The 16,473-nt window shown below is 46.5% G+C and overlaps 1 protein-coding gene across 2 annotated transcripts in view; it reads right to left on the bottom strand.

The window, feature by feature from the left end:
* Positions 1-4,106, bottom strand: part of LOC117517688 (vasodilator-stimulated phosphoprotein-like) — an 82,991-nt gene extending 78,885 nt beyond the window's left edge. For both annotated transcript variants that reach the window (XM_034178803.1, XM_034178804.1), the window contains exon 1: positions 3,963-4,106. In XM_034178803.1, coding sequence (XP_034034694.1) covers positions 3,963-4,060 — 98 coding nt within the window. In that variant the 5' untranslated portion in view covers positions 4,061-4,106. The remainder of the gene's footprint in view (positions 1-3,962) is intronic.
* Positions 4,107-16,473: the final 12,367 nt, after the last annotated feature.

The following is a 16,473-nucleotide window of genomic DNA, read 5'->3' as shown; positions in this document are numbered from 1 at the left end:
TACAAACATACACGCATACATACCCGCGCACTTAACTCGAAAAGGGGTTGGATGAAGACGAACTTATTTAATCCCACCCCCAAATACCCATATGTTATTATGACTACCGAGTGTGACCAATATTCCTTTTTTATTACTATGTAATTGATATCATATATTAGTGATGAGTATTTATAATAATAATAATAATAAAAACAATTCCCACCATAATAGACAGTCATAATGACAATAATTATTGTCATTATTTTTGTTTTTTTTTATTTCTATTATTATTATTATTATTATTATTATTATTATTACCATTTTTTAAATTGCTATTGATATTGCTGGTGTCATTCCTTAAGCCATTTTCATATGTCAATAAATTCCCCACATTTACTCCACTGAACCACCACCCCAGACGGCCAATCAATCCGGGGATTGTGCTTCAACATCCATGGGAAGTCCAAAATCACGCGGGAGGTAGAAGGAGTTACAAAAAACTCAATCTCCTCCCGATGGTTTTCAGACACCACCAGAGTTACTGGTTGTGTCTTGTGTATGATTAAAGGGAGGAGGGTGCCATCTAGTGCCCGCACCTGCAATGGCGAAGGAAGCACCACCAGAGGGAGCCCTACCTCCCTTGCCCATCTGCTGTCTAGCAAATTCCCTTCTGACCCCGTGTCCACCAGTGCTGGGGCTTGAAGGGTTAAATCCCCGCTCAGGATTGTAACTGGGAGTCGTGTGGCAATCTGTGTGTCCCACGTGAATGTTATGACCCCCCCTTAGCCCAGTCTCTGAGGGCGGTTGTTGTTGTGGCCGTTTGGGGCAGTTTTTCTGTATGTGCTCCTTTGAGCTGCAGAGAAAACACTCCCCGCGGACCAGCCTCCTCATTTTGGCCCTGTGCGTTTCCGTAACAACTTCAGCAGGGGGAGCTGTTGCCCCACGGAGTGCTGCAGCTGTGGAGCGTGGGGAGGGCGGCCGTATAACGAGATTGATAAGCCCATCTAAATCCCGCAGTTCCTCCTTAGCTACCAGATGCCCCTTCAGGACCGATGACAGTCCGTTTATGAAGGCGGTGCGGAGCGCAACGTTATTCCAGCCGGACCTCGCAGCCGCGATGCGGAAGTCGACTGCATATTCGGCTGCGCACCGGCGCCCCTGTCGCATTGACAGCAGCATTGTTGAAGTGGTCTCTCCTCTGTTTGGGTGATCAAACACTGTTCTGAACTCCCCCACAAACCCAGTGTATGCTGATAACAACCGTGAGTTCTGTTCCCAGAGCGCCGTAGCCCAGGCGCGTGCCTTACCCCGAAGCAGAGCAATCACATAAGCTATTTTACTAGCATCTGACGCGTACATGACGGGACGTTGTGCGAAGACGAGCGAACACTGCATGAGAAAGTCCGCGCACGTCTCCACACAACCTCCGTACGGCTCAGGAGGGCTTATGTATGCTTCAGGGGATGGTGGGAGGGGTTGTTGAACCACCACTGGAACGTTCATATCCTGCACAGGGTCGGCAGGTGGAGGAGCTGCAGCAGCGCCCTGAGCGCTCGCCGCCACCTGCGCGGAGAGAGCCTCCACCCTGCGGTTCAGGAGGATGTTTTGCTCGGTCATTTGATCCAACCGAGCCGTAAAGGCGGTGAGAATGTGCTGCAGCTCACCAATCACGCCTCCTGCAGACGCCTGCGCTCCCTGCTCTCCCATTGGTCATTCAACAGCCGGGTGACGCCCCTCGGAGTCCATGACGCCGGCCGAGATATCCTGTTGTGAAAGTGTAGTGACACGGACCCACAACAGGGGGCGCAAATGAACGGTCAATAGATGAGCCAAAAATTAACAATTTAATGTTGTGAAGGTGCACAACGAACATACAGACAATCTCAGAATATGATTACAGTCAATCCACAAAGGTGACGCGTGGGCAGGCTCGAGGATAGAAGACGTCTGTCCTGAGAAGAGCCGGAACTACACGATTTCCACCGCCACCGAACCTTGTGAATACTGGAGCCGCCAAGTCCCGAATTCCCAGGTGATCACCGTCCCTGACTGTCGGATCTGGTACTGCTGGCGAGAACAAAGACAGTCAAGTGTGGGTGTGTGTACACCCAGTAACAACAACGGTGGGAATGCCACCTCCACCTCTCACTCAATATGTTGCAGAGTACCGCAGTGATTCCTCAGGGGAAAAGAGTGCCGTCCTGCACTCACTCAGCCTCCACGGAAAGAGGGACCGGTACTCCTGCAAACACTCACAATATACAGATATGTTGTAACACAAATGGCTGAGAAAATTACCTCCAACGAAGTACGATATCTCGGCAACGAGGTGGAGTTGAGATGATGTTGAGTAGATGGGTGACAGCTGTCAAGAGATAATGAGTGACAGCTGTCACCCCCGGCTGTGTCCGTGGCGGCAGCGTCCTCTCGTGCCTGAAGCCCGCACTTCAGGCAGGGCGCCTACTGGTGGTGGGCCAGCAGTACCTACTCTTCTGGTGGCCCACACAACAGGACCCCCCCCCTCAACGGGCGCCTCCTGGCGCCCGACCAGGCTTGTTCGGGTGACGGTGGTAGAAGTCGGCCAGGAGGGCCGGATCCAGGATGAAGCTCCTCTTCACCCAGGAGCGTTCTTCGGGTCCATACCCCTCCCAGTCCACCAAGTACTGGAACCCCCGGCCCATCCGATGGACGTCCAGGAGCCGGCGCACCGTCCAAGCCGGCTCCCCGTCGATGATCCGAGCAGGAGGCGGCGCCAGTCCGGGAGCACAGAGGGGTGAGGTGTGGTGAGGTTTGATTCGTGACACGTGAAAAACCGGATGGATCCGCAGTGAAGCCGGGAGTTGGAGCTTCACTGCGGCAGGACTGAGGACTTTGAGGATCTTGAATGGTCTGATATATCTGTCCTGAAGTTTAGGGGAGTCCACCTGGAGGGGGATGTCCTTCGTGGAAAGCCACACCTCCTGCCCGGGCTGGTAAGCAGGGGCTGGGGATCGCCGGTGGTCTGCATGGGTCTTCGCCCTCGTCCGGGCCTTCAACAAGGCAGAACGGGCGGCGCGCCACACCCGACGGCACTTCCGCAGGTGGGCCTGGACCGAGGGCACACCGACCTCTCCCTCCACCACGGGAAACAACGGGGGCTGATACCCCAGACACACCTCAAATGGGGAGAGGCTGGTGGCAGAGGACACCTGGCTGTTATGCGCATAATCGATCCAGGCCAGATGTTTACTCCAGGCCGTCGGGTGTGCGGACGTCACACAGCGTAGAGCTTGCTCCAATTCCTGATTGGCCCGTTCTGCCTGTCCATTGGTCTACGGATGATACCCGGACGAGAGGCTCACAGTAGCCCCCAGTTCCCGGCAGAAGCTCCTCCAGACGTGTGAGGAGAACTGGGGACCGCAATCCGAGACGATGTCGGTGGGTATCCCATGCAGACGGACGACATGGTGGACCAGGAGGTCTGCTGTCTCCTGGGCTGTTGGGAGCTTCGGGAGGGCCACGAAGTGGGCCGCCTTGGAGAATCGGTCCACTATCGTGAAGATGGTGGTGTAGCCCTGGGACGGCGGGAGGCCCGTGACGAAATCCAGGCCGATATGGGACCCCTGGCACAGGTGGTGCAGGCCTGGATGTATTCCCGGACGTATTCCTATATCAATTTATCCTGCCTGTGCAGTACGGAGTGATGTGGTGATTTTGGTATTGTTATGCCAAATTACAATATGTGCTAAACTGTTTACTTCTATGACAACAGTGCTTGTGATAGGAAATACATCACTTAGGATTAACTGAAGCATGGCTTTAACATTGCATATTAGTGCAAATATCATTTAAAATAACCCTTGTGCAGTTATTTTTGGTTCTCTGTTCACTATTTTTCAGTGGCCTTAATAGCAGAATATCTTAACATCAGAATGTTTTCTCTAAAAGCCTTGAAAATGGCATTCAGTCTATTTGCACAAATCAAATCCCCCAGCTCTTACCTCATGGTAAAGTGATCCAAGTCTGTTCTCGCAAAGGTATCTGATGGTGTTTTGCAGATGTGTTTAAAATCAGACACCATAGCACAAATGAGCCACATTAAGCCAAATCTGTCACCTCAGTCTGAGTGCATTCAGTTACTCAGAACACAACTGAGTACAATGACTCAGTGAGCTGAACCATAAGGGCGTGGCTACTAAAAGCACTTTGCATGTTACATCACTGCTTCAAAGTCAAGTGCATTCAATACAGTCAGTGTGTGTGCATGATGTATTATCAGGAACAGTTTTGTGTTAACAAACCAAACCCCAGGCTGCTTCATGTAGAAAGGAGCAGATGAAAAAAGTCTGTTTGCATTCAAAAAACATCACATGGTTTTGACTTAGTAAGCAATCTCATTATGTTCAATAGCAGTTAGTTAAGTTAGAGTACAACCACAAATCAGAAAAAGTTGGGGTAGTGTGAAAAAAAATCAATAAATAAATGAATAAACATAGTGATTTATTGCAAAGTATGAACACAATAGATTTCATGTTTTGTGTGAACAATTTAATTTCATTCATTAATACATCAATTCCTGCACTTTAGGTCTGCAACACATTCCAAAACAAGCTGGGACAGGGTCAATTTAGGGTGAGTAATGAGGTTAAAAACTTTTAGTGGACCCAACACCCCGCCCCCTCCCCAGCCAGCCTCCCGTCCTGGACACCAGCATGGACTCCCAAAATTTCCTGTATACTCATATATATGTATTGTCAAGTGTGTCAGCAGCATGGCCCAAGCAGAGGGTCACCCCTTTGAGTCTGGTCTGCTTGAGGTTTCTTCCTGAAATCATCAGAGGGAGATTTTCCTTACCACTGTCGCCTGTGTGATTGCTCTAAAGGTTAGACCTTACTTGTGTGAAGTTCCTCGAGGCAGATTTATTGTGATTTAGTACTATACAAATAAAAAAAAGATAATGATGTTATTTCAAACAGGTGATGTCAATAGGTGATCATAATCATGATTTGATACAAAAGCAGTATGCACAAAAGTCTGAGGCTTTGAGGAGAAAGATGAGCAGAGGATCTCCAGTTTTCCAACAAATGCATTACAAAATTAGTGAAATGTTGAAAAACAATGTTCCTCAAAGAAAGATTCAAAGGGATTTGAATATTTCCCCATCTAGTGCGCATAATTCATGAAAAGTGTTAGGCATGCTACTTTAAAAAAGTAATTTGTTATAATTACTTCTCCAAAAAAAGTAAGTAACTGAGTTACAGCATTATACGAGGGCTGTCAATAAAGTATAGGTCCTTTTTATTTTTTTCAAAAACTATATGGATTTCATTCATATGTTTTTACGTCAGACATGCTTGAACCCTCATGCGTGAGTTTTTCCACGCCTGTCGGTGACGTCATTCGCCTGTGAGCACTCCTTGTGGGAGGAGTCGTCCAGCCCCTTGTCGGAATTCCTTTGTCTGAGAAGTTGCTGAGAGACTGGCGCTTTGTTTGATCAAAATTTTTTCTAAACCTGTGAGACACATCGAAGTGGACACGGTTCGAAAAATTAAGCTGGTTTTCAGTGAAAATTTTAACGGCTGATGAGAGATTTTGAGGTGATACTGTCGCTTTAAGGACTTCCCAAGGTGCGAGACGTCGCGCAGCGCTCTCAGGCGCCGTCGTCAGCCTGTTTCAAGCTGAAAACCTCCACATTTCAAGCTCTATTGATCCAGGACGTCGTGAGAGAACAGAGAAGTTTCAGAAGAAGTCGGTTTCAGCATTTTATCCAGATATTCCACTGTTAAAGGAGATTTTTTTAATGAAAGACGTGCGGACGGGTCCGTGCGGAGGGGTCCGCACGTCGGGACGCAGACGGCGCGGGGTGGCGGCACAGGAAAAACACCTCCGTGTAGATAACCATTTGTAAAATCCAGCCGGCTTTTGATGGCTTTCAGTGGAGTGAGTATATGAGAAATTGTTTAACAGCTGGACATGTTCCAACTTGTCCTTAAGGCTTCCAACAGTGGTTTGAATCATATTTATCTAATAGATTACAATTTGCTCATGTAAATGGGGAATCTTCTTCACAGACTAAGGTTAATTATGGAGTTCCACAAGGTTCTGTGCTAGGACCAATTTTATTCACTTTATACATGCTTCCCTTAGGCAGTATTATTAGACAGCATTGCTTAAATTTTCATTGTTACGCAGATGATACCCAGCTTTATCTATCCATGAAGCCAGAGGACACACACCAATTAGCTAAACTGCAGGATTGCCTTACAGACATAAAGACATGGATGACCTCTAATTTCCTGCTTTTAAACTCAGATAAAACCAAAGTTGTTGTGGCTGGGGTGCCTGGCTGGCTTTTGTTTCTGTCTTCTGTTTTCTGTCTTCTGTTTTTCCTTCCAGGTGGCATGCGTTCAGGACTGAGTGGCTGTGTGGCTGAGTTATTAGGACCTCACCCTGATCACCTGAGGCTGGTCATGTGCAGCTCGTCAGGACTCACAGCTGTGGTGCATCTATATGGATTGGGGCATGGTTGCATTTAAGTCTGGAGTACACAGTGTGTATTTGCCAGAGACTCGACCTTGTGACCAGACGGGTGAGATCGATGTTTAGAGAACCATCTCATCATCATGGACGCAGAGACCGTACCAGGTTTGATGCCATGGTCTGTGAAAGAGGAGGGGGTGAGGTCTCACGCTCGTCAGCACACTTCCTTTAGGTTTTGTGACTAACATGAGTACAGTCAGTAGATGTGGTGTCCCTCACACCTTATTATATTGAGCTGTTATGTTAGTCATTTAATCAGCTTCCACTGCAGTGGAGAATTGAACTGGGTGTTCCATGCCTGCAGGGTGGGAAGCTGATTGGTGATTAAGCCAGGAAGTGTTTGCTGATTATGTACACCTTTGAGTGGTCTCTCTGTGTGTGGAGTGGTGGACTCACATGATGGTTTCTTCTTTCACAGACTCGGTTGGTCGCGGCCACCTGGGGGGTGTCGGCGGGGTCCTTGGGTCCGAACTGTTCTGGCTCCGGACCGTTTGTGCTGCTGGGAGCGCACCGTTTTTTCCACCTCGCCAGACCGTGCACTTATTTGTTATTAATTCAGCACTCACTGTTATGTCATTAAATTCTGTTATCCTTTGAACCGTGCTCTGTTTCCTTTATGGTGGGTCCTACTTCAAACGCTGGTCGGTACTCCGACTGCGTCCGACACATAACAGTAGTCTCTGGCCAATACATCACGGACCCAGCGGTAGCAGAAGCGGTACTGTGCCGGGAAGGCGGCAGCAGACGTCAGAAGTTATCCGGATCAGTTGCGGGTGCTCTCCGCCCGGATGGTGCGTGTCGGAGAACCGATTATTGAATAGTGATTTGAACTCTCTTGCAGCCGTGTTCCTGTGGTGTTACCTTATCTGTGGGTTGTTGTGGAGTGTGAATAGCGACGGCTTCGCGTCAAACTTCGACCGGATAAGAGGTAAAACGGGAGCTGCATGAGTGTGTCTTTAATGGGTGAACGCGCACGGCGGAGTTCTGTGGCACGGGTCGCTGTGCTTCCTGTTGTTACAGTTGTAGCCCCGTCTCCCCGGGTGAAGATAGCTACTGCGTCTGTTGTGTCAGCTTCGGCGTAATTTAGTTGAAGCACATTTTGGTTGTGTGTTACACGTAGCTGCGCACAGGGAAAGCAGCATGAGTTGTTTTCTCGGTTACCAAAGGGGTTTTTTATTTTTAGCACTTTGGCTCCCCCTGTTGGTGACTGAGTCACATTACCGTTATAGCTCTTAAGGTGGAACAGGTGTGTTCCATTTGTTTGAGCTTAATGGTATAAGTCACTTATTAGTTTTGTGTTGGTTCATTTTTTGTGGGTGTTTTTTGAGTTGGTTTTTGGGTGGGATTTTCTGCACTATTAGTGTTCTGGGGTCGTGACCGTGCAGGCTGTCTGGAGCATAGAAAGGACCCAGGTAACTTTATGTTAGTCTGTTAGTCTTTCTTTTTATTTCTTTTGGTTTCACCTCCCAGGGTTTGATGGGACGGTCCTCTGGGGGGTGATGGGGGGGGGGGGAATTGGGTTGTTTTTTCTTTTTTCTTTGTTTTTTTTTGTTTTTGTTGTGCCCTCTCTTCTCCTCTGGCTCCAGCCGTGTGAGCCGTAGGTTGTCGGCGTTGCTGGAGTGGTGCAGTTTGGTTAGGCTGGGCGTTTCCCAGGTAACCTCTGCACCCGGGAGGGGAGCGGGGGGGTTCGGGGTGTTTTTTTTTTTGTTGATTCCCTGTTCCACCTCCGGCTTCAGCGCGCCTTTGAGCCGTATGCCATCGGCATAGCTGAGGTTTGGAGCAGTGGAATATACCCGCAGCTGGTGGCTGGTTTGGAAGTCGGAGGGGTGGCGCCGTTTTGTGCCGTCTGCCATTACCGTTGTTCCACTCCTCCCGGTTGACTTCTGGGGTATAGTCGTGGTTGGTGACACTGGACGTACTTCCAGTTTCCACTGCGCCGAGGGGGTGGGGTTGGGGTTGTTTTGTTTGTATGTTTTTTTCTTTTGTTTTTCCCCCCAGTTTCCGCCCTCAGGGTGTGAATGTGGTGTCCTCTGGGGGGGAAAGGGCTGTGGGTCCATCTAGCCATAGACGGCCGGGGCTGGGTCTGTTAGTCATGAGGGGGGCGTCTCCTGGGGTTTGATGGAACGGTCCTCTGGGAGGCGCTGGGAGTCCCTGTGGGTGACTTTGGATCCCAGAGGGACCTCGGCTGTGGCTATTACTCCTGGAGCTGGCGGGATGTCCTCTGGGGGGTGTTGGTCCCTACATGTCGTCCGGGTGGGTGGGGGTAGGGGGGGGGTGGGGGTGTCAGCATTTTTCTTTTGTTTGCAAGCTTAAGTTTGGGTTGTGTTTTTCTTTTCTCCTCTTCCCGGGGTTTGATGGGATGGTCCTCTGGGGAGGGGGGGGGGGGGGGTGGTTTGGTTGTTTGTGTTTGTCTTTTTTGTTTTATGACTAAACAGACTTTAAACATGGTCGGACAAAGGCTGACTGCACAGGTTCAAGAACTCCTGGCCACACCTGTGCAAATTGAATGACAGAAACAAAGGCAAAGATGCAGTCAGAGGTGAAGACGTCAACAGTTCTGTTAAATGAAGATTCAGTTGGAAGATGAATGCAGATACTGTTTCCAGCCATGGTCCCTGGAGGGGGGTGTTTTTCCTGGGCCAGGTTTGTGTGGTCGCCGGGAGGCTTCCCGTGAGGGTGGGGTGCTGTTATGGCTGGGGTGCCTGGCTGGCTTTTGTTTCTGTCTTCTGTTTTCTGTCTTCTGTTTTTCCTTCCAGGTGGCATGCGTTCAGGACTGAGTGGCTGTGTGGCTGAGTTATTAGGACCTTACCCTGATCACCTGAGGCTGGTCATGTGCAGCTCGTCAGGACTCACAGCTGTGGTGCATCTATATGGATTGGGGCATGGTTGCATTTAAGTCTGGAGTACACAGTGTGTATTTGCCAGAGACTCGACCTTGTGACCAGACGGGTGAGATCGACGTTTAGAGAACCATCTCATCATCATGGACGCAGAGACTGTACCAGGTTTGATGCCATGGTCTGTGAAAGAGGAGGGGGTGAGGTCTCACGCTCATCAGCACACTTCCTGAGGTACTTTAGGTTTTGTGACTAACATGAGTACAGTCAGTAGATGTGGTGTCCCTCACACCTTATTATATTGAGCTGTTATGTTAGTCGTTTAATCAGCTTCCACTGCAGTGGAGAATTGAACTGGGTGTTCCATGCCTGCAGGGTGGGAAGCTGATTGGTGATTAAGCCAGGAAGTGTTTGCTGATTATGTACACCTTTGAGTGGTCTCTCTGTGTGTGGAGTGGTGGACTCACATGATGGTTTCTTCTTTCACAGACTCGGTTGGTCGCGGCCACCTGGGGGGTGTCGGCGGGGTCCTTGGGTCCAAACTGTTCTGGCTCCGGACCGTTTGTGCTGCTGGAAGCGCACCATTTTTTCCACCTCGCCAGACCGCGCACTTATTTGTTATTAATTCAGCACTCACTGTTATGTCATTAAATTCTGTTATCCTTTGAACCGTGCTCTGTTTCCTTTATGCTGGGTCCTACTTCAAACGCTGGTCGGTACTCCGACTGCGTCCGACACATAACAAAAGTTATTGTACTTGGCCCCACAAATCTTAGAAACATGGTGTCTAACCAGATCCTTACTCTGGACGGCATTACCCTGACCTCTAGTAATACTGTGAGAAATCTTGGAGTCATTTTTGATCAGGATATTTCACTCAATGCGCATATTAAACAAATATGTAGGACTGCTTTTTTTGCATTTGCGCAATATCTCTAAAATTAGAAAGGTCTTGTCTCAGAGTGATGCTGAAAAACTAATTCATGCATTTATTTCCTCTAGGCTGGACTATTGTAATTCATTATTATCAGGTTGTCCTAAAAGTTCCCTGAAAAGCCTTCAGTTAATTCAAAATGCTGCAGCTAGAGTACTGACAGGGACTAGAAGGGGAGAGCATATCTCACCCATATTGGCCTCTCTTCATTGGCTTCCTGTTAATTCTAGAATAGAATTTAAAATTCTTCTTCTTACTTATAAGGTTTTGAATAATCAGGCCCCATCTTATCTTAGGGACCTCATAGTCCCATATCACCCCAATAGAGTGCTTCGCTCTCAGACTGCAGGCTTACTTGTAGTTCCTAGGGTTTGTAAGAGTAGAATGGGAGGCAGAGCCTTCAGCTTTCAGGGTCCTCTCCTCTGGAACCAGCTCCCAATTCGGATTAGGGAGACAGACACCCTCTCTACTTTTAAGATTAGGCTTAAAACTTTCCTTTTTGCTAAAGCTTATAGTTAGAGCTGGATCAGGTGACTCTGAACCATCCCTTAGTTATGCTGCTATAGACTTAGACTGCTGGGGGGTTCCCATGATGCACTGAGTGTTTCCTTCTCTTTTTTGCTCTGTATGCACCACTCTGCATTTAATCATTAGTGATTGATCTCTGCTTTCCTCCACAGCATGTCTTTTTCCTGGTTCTCTCCCTCAGCCCCAACCAGTCCCAGCAGAAGACTGCCCCTCCCTGAGCCTGGTTCTGCTGGAGGTTTCTTCCTGTTAAAAGGGAGTTTTTCCTTCCCACTGTCGCCAAGTGCTTGCTCACAGGGGGTTATTTTGACCGTTGGGGTTTTTCCGTAATTATTGTATGGCTTTGCCTTACAATATTAAGCGCCTTTTGGCAACTGTTTGTTGTGATTTGGCACTATATAAATAAAATTGATTTGATTTGATTTGATTTAATGTCCCCTGTCTGTTTTAAAATAAGTGTATAACTGTTGGGAAAGTGTAAGTACACGGACCCACAACAGGGGGCGCAAATGAACGGACAATGGAATAGGTCAAATAACAACACTTTACTGTTGCGAACGTGCACAACAAACACAACTGATTACACAATAGATCAGCGGTCAAATTACAAGGTGTCGTGTGGGCAGGCTCGAAGATAGGAGACGTCTGTCCAAAGCAGAACCGGAACCACACGATTTCCTCCGCCACCAGACCCCGGGAATACTGGAGCCGCCAAGTCCCGAACTCCCAGGTGGCCACTGCCTCCGCGTGTCGGACCTGGTACTGCTGGCGAGGAACAAAAACACAATTAAACGTGGGTGCGTCTGCACCCAGCAATCTGCACGGCAGGGAAGCTACCTCCACCTCTCGTTGGAGAAAAAGTCTGTTATCACTCACAAAAAGCACAAAAAAAAAGGGCTTTCTATCAAGCAGTCAGGCTGAGGATATTACCTTTCAGGTAGAACGATATCTCGGCAAAGAGGTGGAGATGACGTCTTGCTGATATACCGATGCAGATCAGATGAGTGGTGACAGCTGTCACAGGTGATGAGTGTCAGCTGTCACCCCGGCTGCTCTTGTGAGGCGGCAGCGCCCTCTTGTGCCTGGAGCCCGCACTCCAGGCAGGGTGCCCTCTGGTGGTGGTGGGCCAGCAGTACCTCCTCTTCAGCGGCCCACACAACAATAACAAATGTTCTAACACTAGGCACAGTGAGACAGTGCAACCAGCAGAGGTTCTCATGGTCATGCTTTTTACAACAAAGAAGTTTGGGCTCTGTGCAACTCAAAATCTATATACAACAGGTGGGAAAAAAAAGTGCAGTTCAATGCTTTTCTGCAGCATCTGCATTAAGTGCTGCAGCTACATTATAATTTGCCTTAAATCCTGGTGTATGAAATGTTGTCCTTCAATAATTATTAAAATAATCCCATCAGAAAACATGTTGATTATATTACTACTGATGACCTAATATGTGTATTTTCTGCAGTTGACTTAGTTCAATGATGCTATTCTGTTTCACTTAGAAAAACCTCTTCTGTATCCCAGTAAAGACAAACAGGGCATTGCCCATCCTGAACACAGTTACAGTGGCTTGCAAAAGTATTCTGCCCCTTGATATTTCCTCACTCGTCTTCTTCTTGCACAGTCACTCAGTTTTTGAGAACTGTCTTCTCCACACAGATTTACCATAGCATGTCATACTGTTTGTATTTCTTCATAATTGACTAAAATAAAGTTCAAGACATATTCAGTGACTTGGAAATGTTCATGTATCCATCCCCTGACTTGTCTGAAGAAAATCTGCAATTAAACTGATTATTTACAGGTATTATACCAAAGGGGCTGATAACTTATGTAACCCATCATCTTGGCTTTTATATTTTTAATTAATTTATATCAAGTTGTAGAGCTTTACTTTCAGTTTGAGTTTAAGGGAGGTAATTTTAAAAAATTTTATATTAAGAAGCCTAATTTACTTTTTGTATTTGAAATGCCATAAACAAATTAAAATGTGTGAAATACCAAGGGGCTGAATACTTTTGCAAGCCACTGTATGTACTCTTATGTCTTCATGTTTGGAGTTGTCATTTCCTTAAAGAACAACAACAATAATAAAAATGCCTGTCAGATAATCATTTCTGTACTTTGTCAGTCAGAAGGAGCCTCAGGTAACTCTGTTTTAAACCGCGGTAAGTCATTTCTTTTGGTTCGTCCCATATTCCTCAAGGTGGCCACAGTGGATCTTGTGTGGCTCCTCATGTAGATTTGACACATTTTATGCTGAATGCCCTTCATGACTCAGCTCCAGATTTAGTGGAGAACTGGGCATAAGTGGCCTTGCGCCTGGGGCAAGTGAGCGTCATTGTGCCTCCCCACAAACAACATCCAGAATTTGTTAAAAAAAGAAGAAAAAAAGAAAAAAAAGAAAAATTAAGATCTTGGTATAGATCAGATTTGCTTTCAACACAATCATCCCTGCCCTGCTACACGACAAGCTTTCTTGGTTTGACTCCACCGATGTCCCATCTAACTGAAGGCAGCATGTACAGCTGGGAGGGCATGTCTCCAATACACCCCAAGGCGGTGCTCTTTCTCCTCTACGCTTCTCCCTGTACACCAACAGCTGCACCTCTAGTCACCCGTCTGTGAAGTTCTTGAAATTTGTGGATGATACGAAGCCAGGGTTGCCAACTTTGGGACCTCGGTTGGAGTGAGACTGCACGTGCATAACGCGTGTTGAAAATTTTTGGTAACCCTAATTAAAACAAACAAACAACAACAACAAAAACAGTCCTCATTTACTAATAAAAATAATAATACAAGGGAAACTGTGTTTGATTCTTGGGTCAAGATGGTCCTGGTTGGGGAGTCTGGGGGGAAGCTTAAGGGTTTTAGCCATGTTAATGCTCTCCAGAAGCATTTTCTGCAATGAATTTGCGAGGAGCGATAGTTAGGCAGCTGCTTATCCAACTCTTACAAGTTGGGCGAAATATGTCTTCATATGACACCAACGTCTGTGCAAGTCTTCTCTCTAAAACTGCAGAGGAGGAAAAGACTCAAGCCTAACACCACTGAAATGATCTTGTTTTTAAATAAAAACCTTTGAAGCCCCCAAATCCCCTTCATTTTGTACAACTATGGTCATAACAGCATTTCACAATTTATATCTCTATTACATACAGTATTTTATGATTGCACAATCCCATTATAACACATTATAACACATTATTGACGTCTTTAAGCGAAAATATAGTCAAAATTTCAAGATGTACATAGAACCTATATGATTAAACATACATAACAGTGCCTGTTCCATGCAACTGCTATGTTAAAGATTGGCCAGTAGATGTCGCCATATTTAATTGTATCAAATGCTTCAAACACTGAATCATTTCACAATTCCTTCATATTGATTCAATGATTTTTTTTATTTTGGCATGACATTTCTTGCTTGTGCGTGAGATTGATGCTGAAAGCATGATTGTCACACCAGATGCATGAGAGTTGACAACCCTGTGAACCTCATTCAGACTCAAGTCTGCCTACAGATGGGAGATGGATCACCTAGTGCAGACAGAACAATCTGGAGCTTAACACCCTCAAGACAGTAGAGACGGTTGTCGACTTCAGAAAGAACTCAGTCCTGGCTGCCCCCATCACCCTGTGTGACTCCCCGGTGGCCATTGTGGAGTCCTAACGCTATCTGGGGATCACGATCACCCAGGACCTCAAGTGGGAGCTGAACATCAGCTCTCTCATCAAAAGAGCACAACAGAGGATGTATTTCTGCGGCAGCTGAGGAAGTTCAACCTGGCAAAATCAGTGATGATGAACTTCTACACTGCCATCAATGAGTCCATCATCTCCTCTTCCATCACTATCTGGTACGCTGCTGCCACTGCTAAGGACAGGAGCAGACTGCTGCATATCATCCAAGCAGCAGAGAAGGCGATAATCTGTAATCTGCTATCCCTACAAGACCTGTACACCTCCAGGGCCTGTGCAGTGAGCGAAGAAGATCCCTCTCATCCAGGAGGACAGAAACGTTTTGTCACCCTCTGCTCTGGCAGGAGGCTGATGTCCATCAGGACCAAAACCTCAAGACACAACAACAGTTTCTTTCTATCCGCAGCTGGAATCATAAACACTGCCAGAGTCCCTCACTTACTCTGCCTCCCTCCCCCCCACTACAGTAAAGCACAGGTTGGTCATCCCTACACTGAAAGGTACTGTACATCTGTACTCCAGTCACCTGTCTCTGCACTGTCCTACTCCATTTCATTATTTGTCTATTTGACTCTTTCTACTTCTCACAGAAGTGTTTTTCTTTTCTTTTCTTTTCGTTTATGCAGCAATAACACCAGATCAAATTCCTTGTATGTGCAATAAATCTGATTCTGATCTTCCTTGAACAAGAGTTGCATGGGCTTAAAACATACAGAATCAACATGTGCATCCATACAGAATCAGCTGTGGTAATTCTGAGCAACATAAAGAGAATCCAAAATAAATTAATTTGTTGGCTGTCCTCCAGATGCTGCTTCACATTCTTTAAGTCTGAAATTCTGTCAGTGTCTAATTCCATACCTGTATGGACTTAAACATTAATAATTCCATACCTGTATACCAGGTATGGAATTATACAGCTTACCCTGACAATTTTCTCCCCAGGGAGACTAATAAAGACACAGACTTTTACCCTAACCATAAGCTAACCCTAACCATAGCCCCCCGTCACCACAAATTCATTTTGTGATACCAGCACAAAATGAATTTGTGCTCCTGCCATGAAATGTGTCACTGTTCGTGACAGTATCACAAACTAATAGATTAGTTTACTTTTCTTGATGCCATCACAAAATGGCATGAGATTGTGTTGATTTCGTCACTTGTTTGCTATATAATCCTCACTCTGATGTAAAATACTTCACCAAACACTGGAACAGTGACTTTTATGCAGAGCCAACATTACTTATTATCTCAAAAATAGAAAGAACGACAGTTCCATTCAGAGAAAAAAGTCTTTTGCCATGCATGTCAGTAGGCTACATGCGGTTATGGTCCAGTGTCCAGATGTACTGTATAAGCTAACGAGGAGCTGCATTTACCAGTTGATTTCCATGCTGCAGCACACAGGCTGGCACTTTGCATACAGTTAGAGCGCAGCTCCAGAGGGCCAAAGCACACAGTATATTCAACAGTCCTGCAGTAGAACCTGTAGGAATGCTAATACTGCAGTACAAACCCTATCAACACATGGCATTATGTATTTCAATATTAAAATAATGATAAGCTTCCCTTTTGCTGCTGTATTTGAAAGCATGTGTGAACAGAATCATGGAGAAACAACTTAATGCACACATCTCCACCAATGCTGCTGTGACAATTACATAACAAAATGGATTTACTCTTATGCTACTTGATCAACTCTTCTCTGACACACGAACCATCTTGACACAAAAAGTCATTGAAATGCAACCATTAGTTTTGAGAGACCTTGCACACAAACAGATGCAACTTCTCCCCAATGTTCAGGGTCACCACAGAGGAACCAGTATGGGTTGCACAATGGGATTTGATGAAAGTTTTATACTGGATGCCCTTCCTGACACATGTCCAGTTCTACATGTAAAACACACGCAACCCCTGATCTTCCCAGTGGTCTCCCAGCTGATCAGGACCTACTTCTAAGACCT

The sequence above is a fragment of the Thalassophryne amazonica genome, chromosome 9, assembly GCF_902500255.1.
Source record: "Thalassophryne amazonica chromosome 9, fThaAma1.1, whole genome shotgun sequence".
In the NCBI taxonomy this organism is placed as follows: domain Eukaryota; kingdom Metazoa; phylum Chordata; class Actinopteri; order Batrachoidiformes; family Batrachoididae; genus Thalassophryne; species Thalassophryne amazonica.
This window is presented reverse-complemented; position numbering and strand designations above follow the sequence as displayed.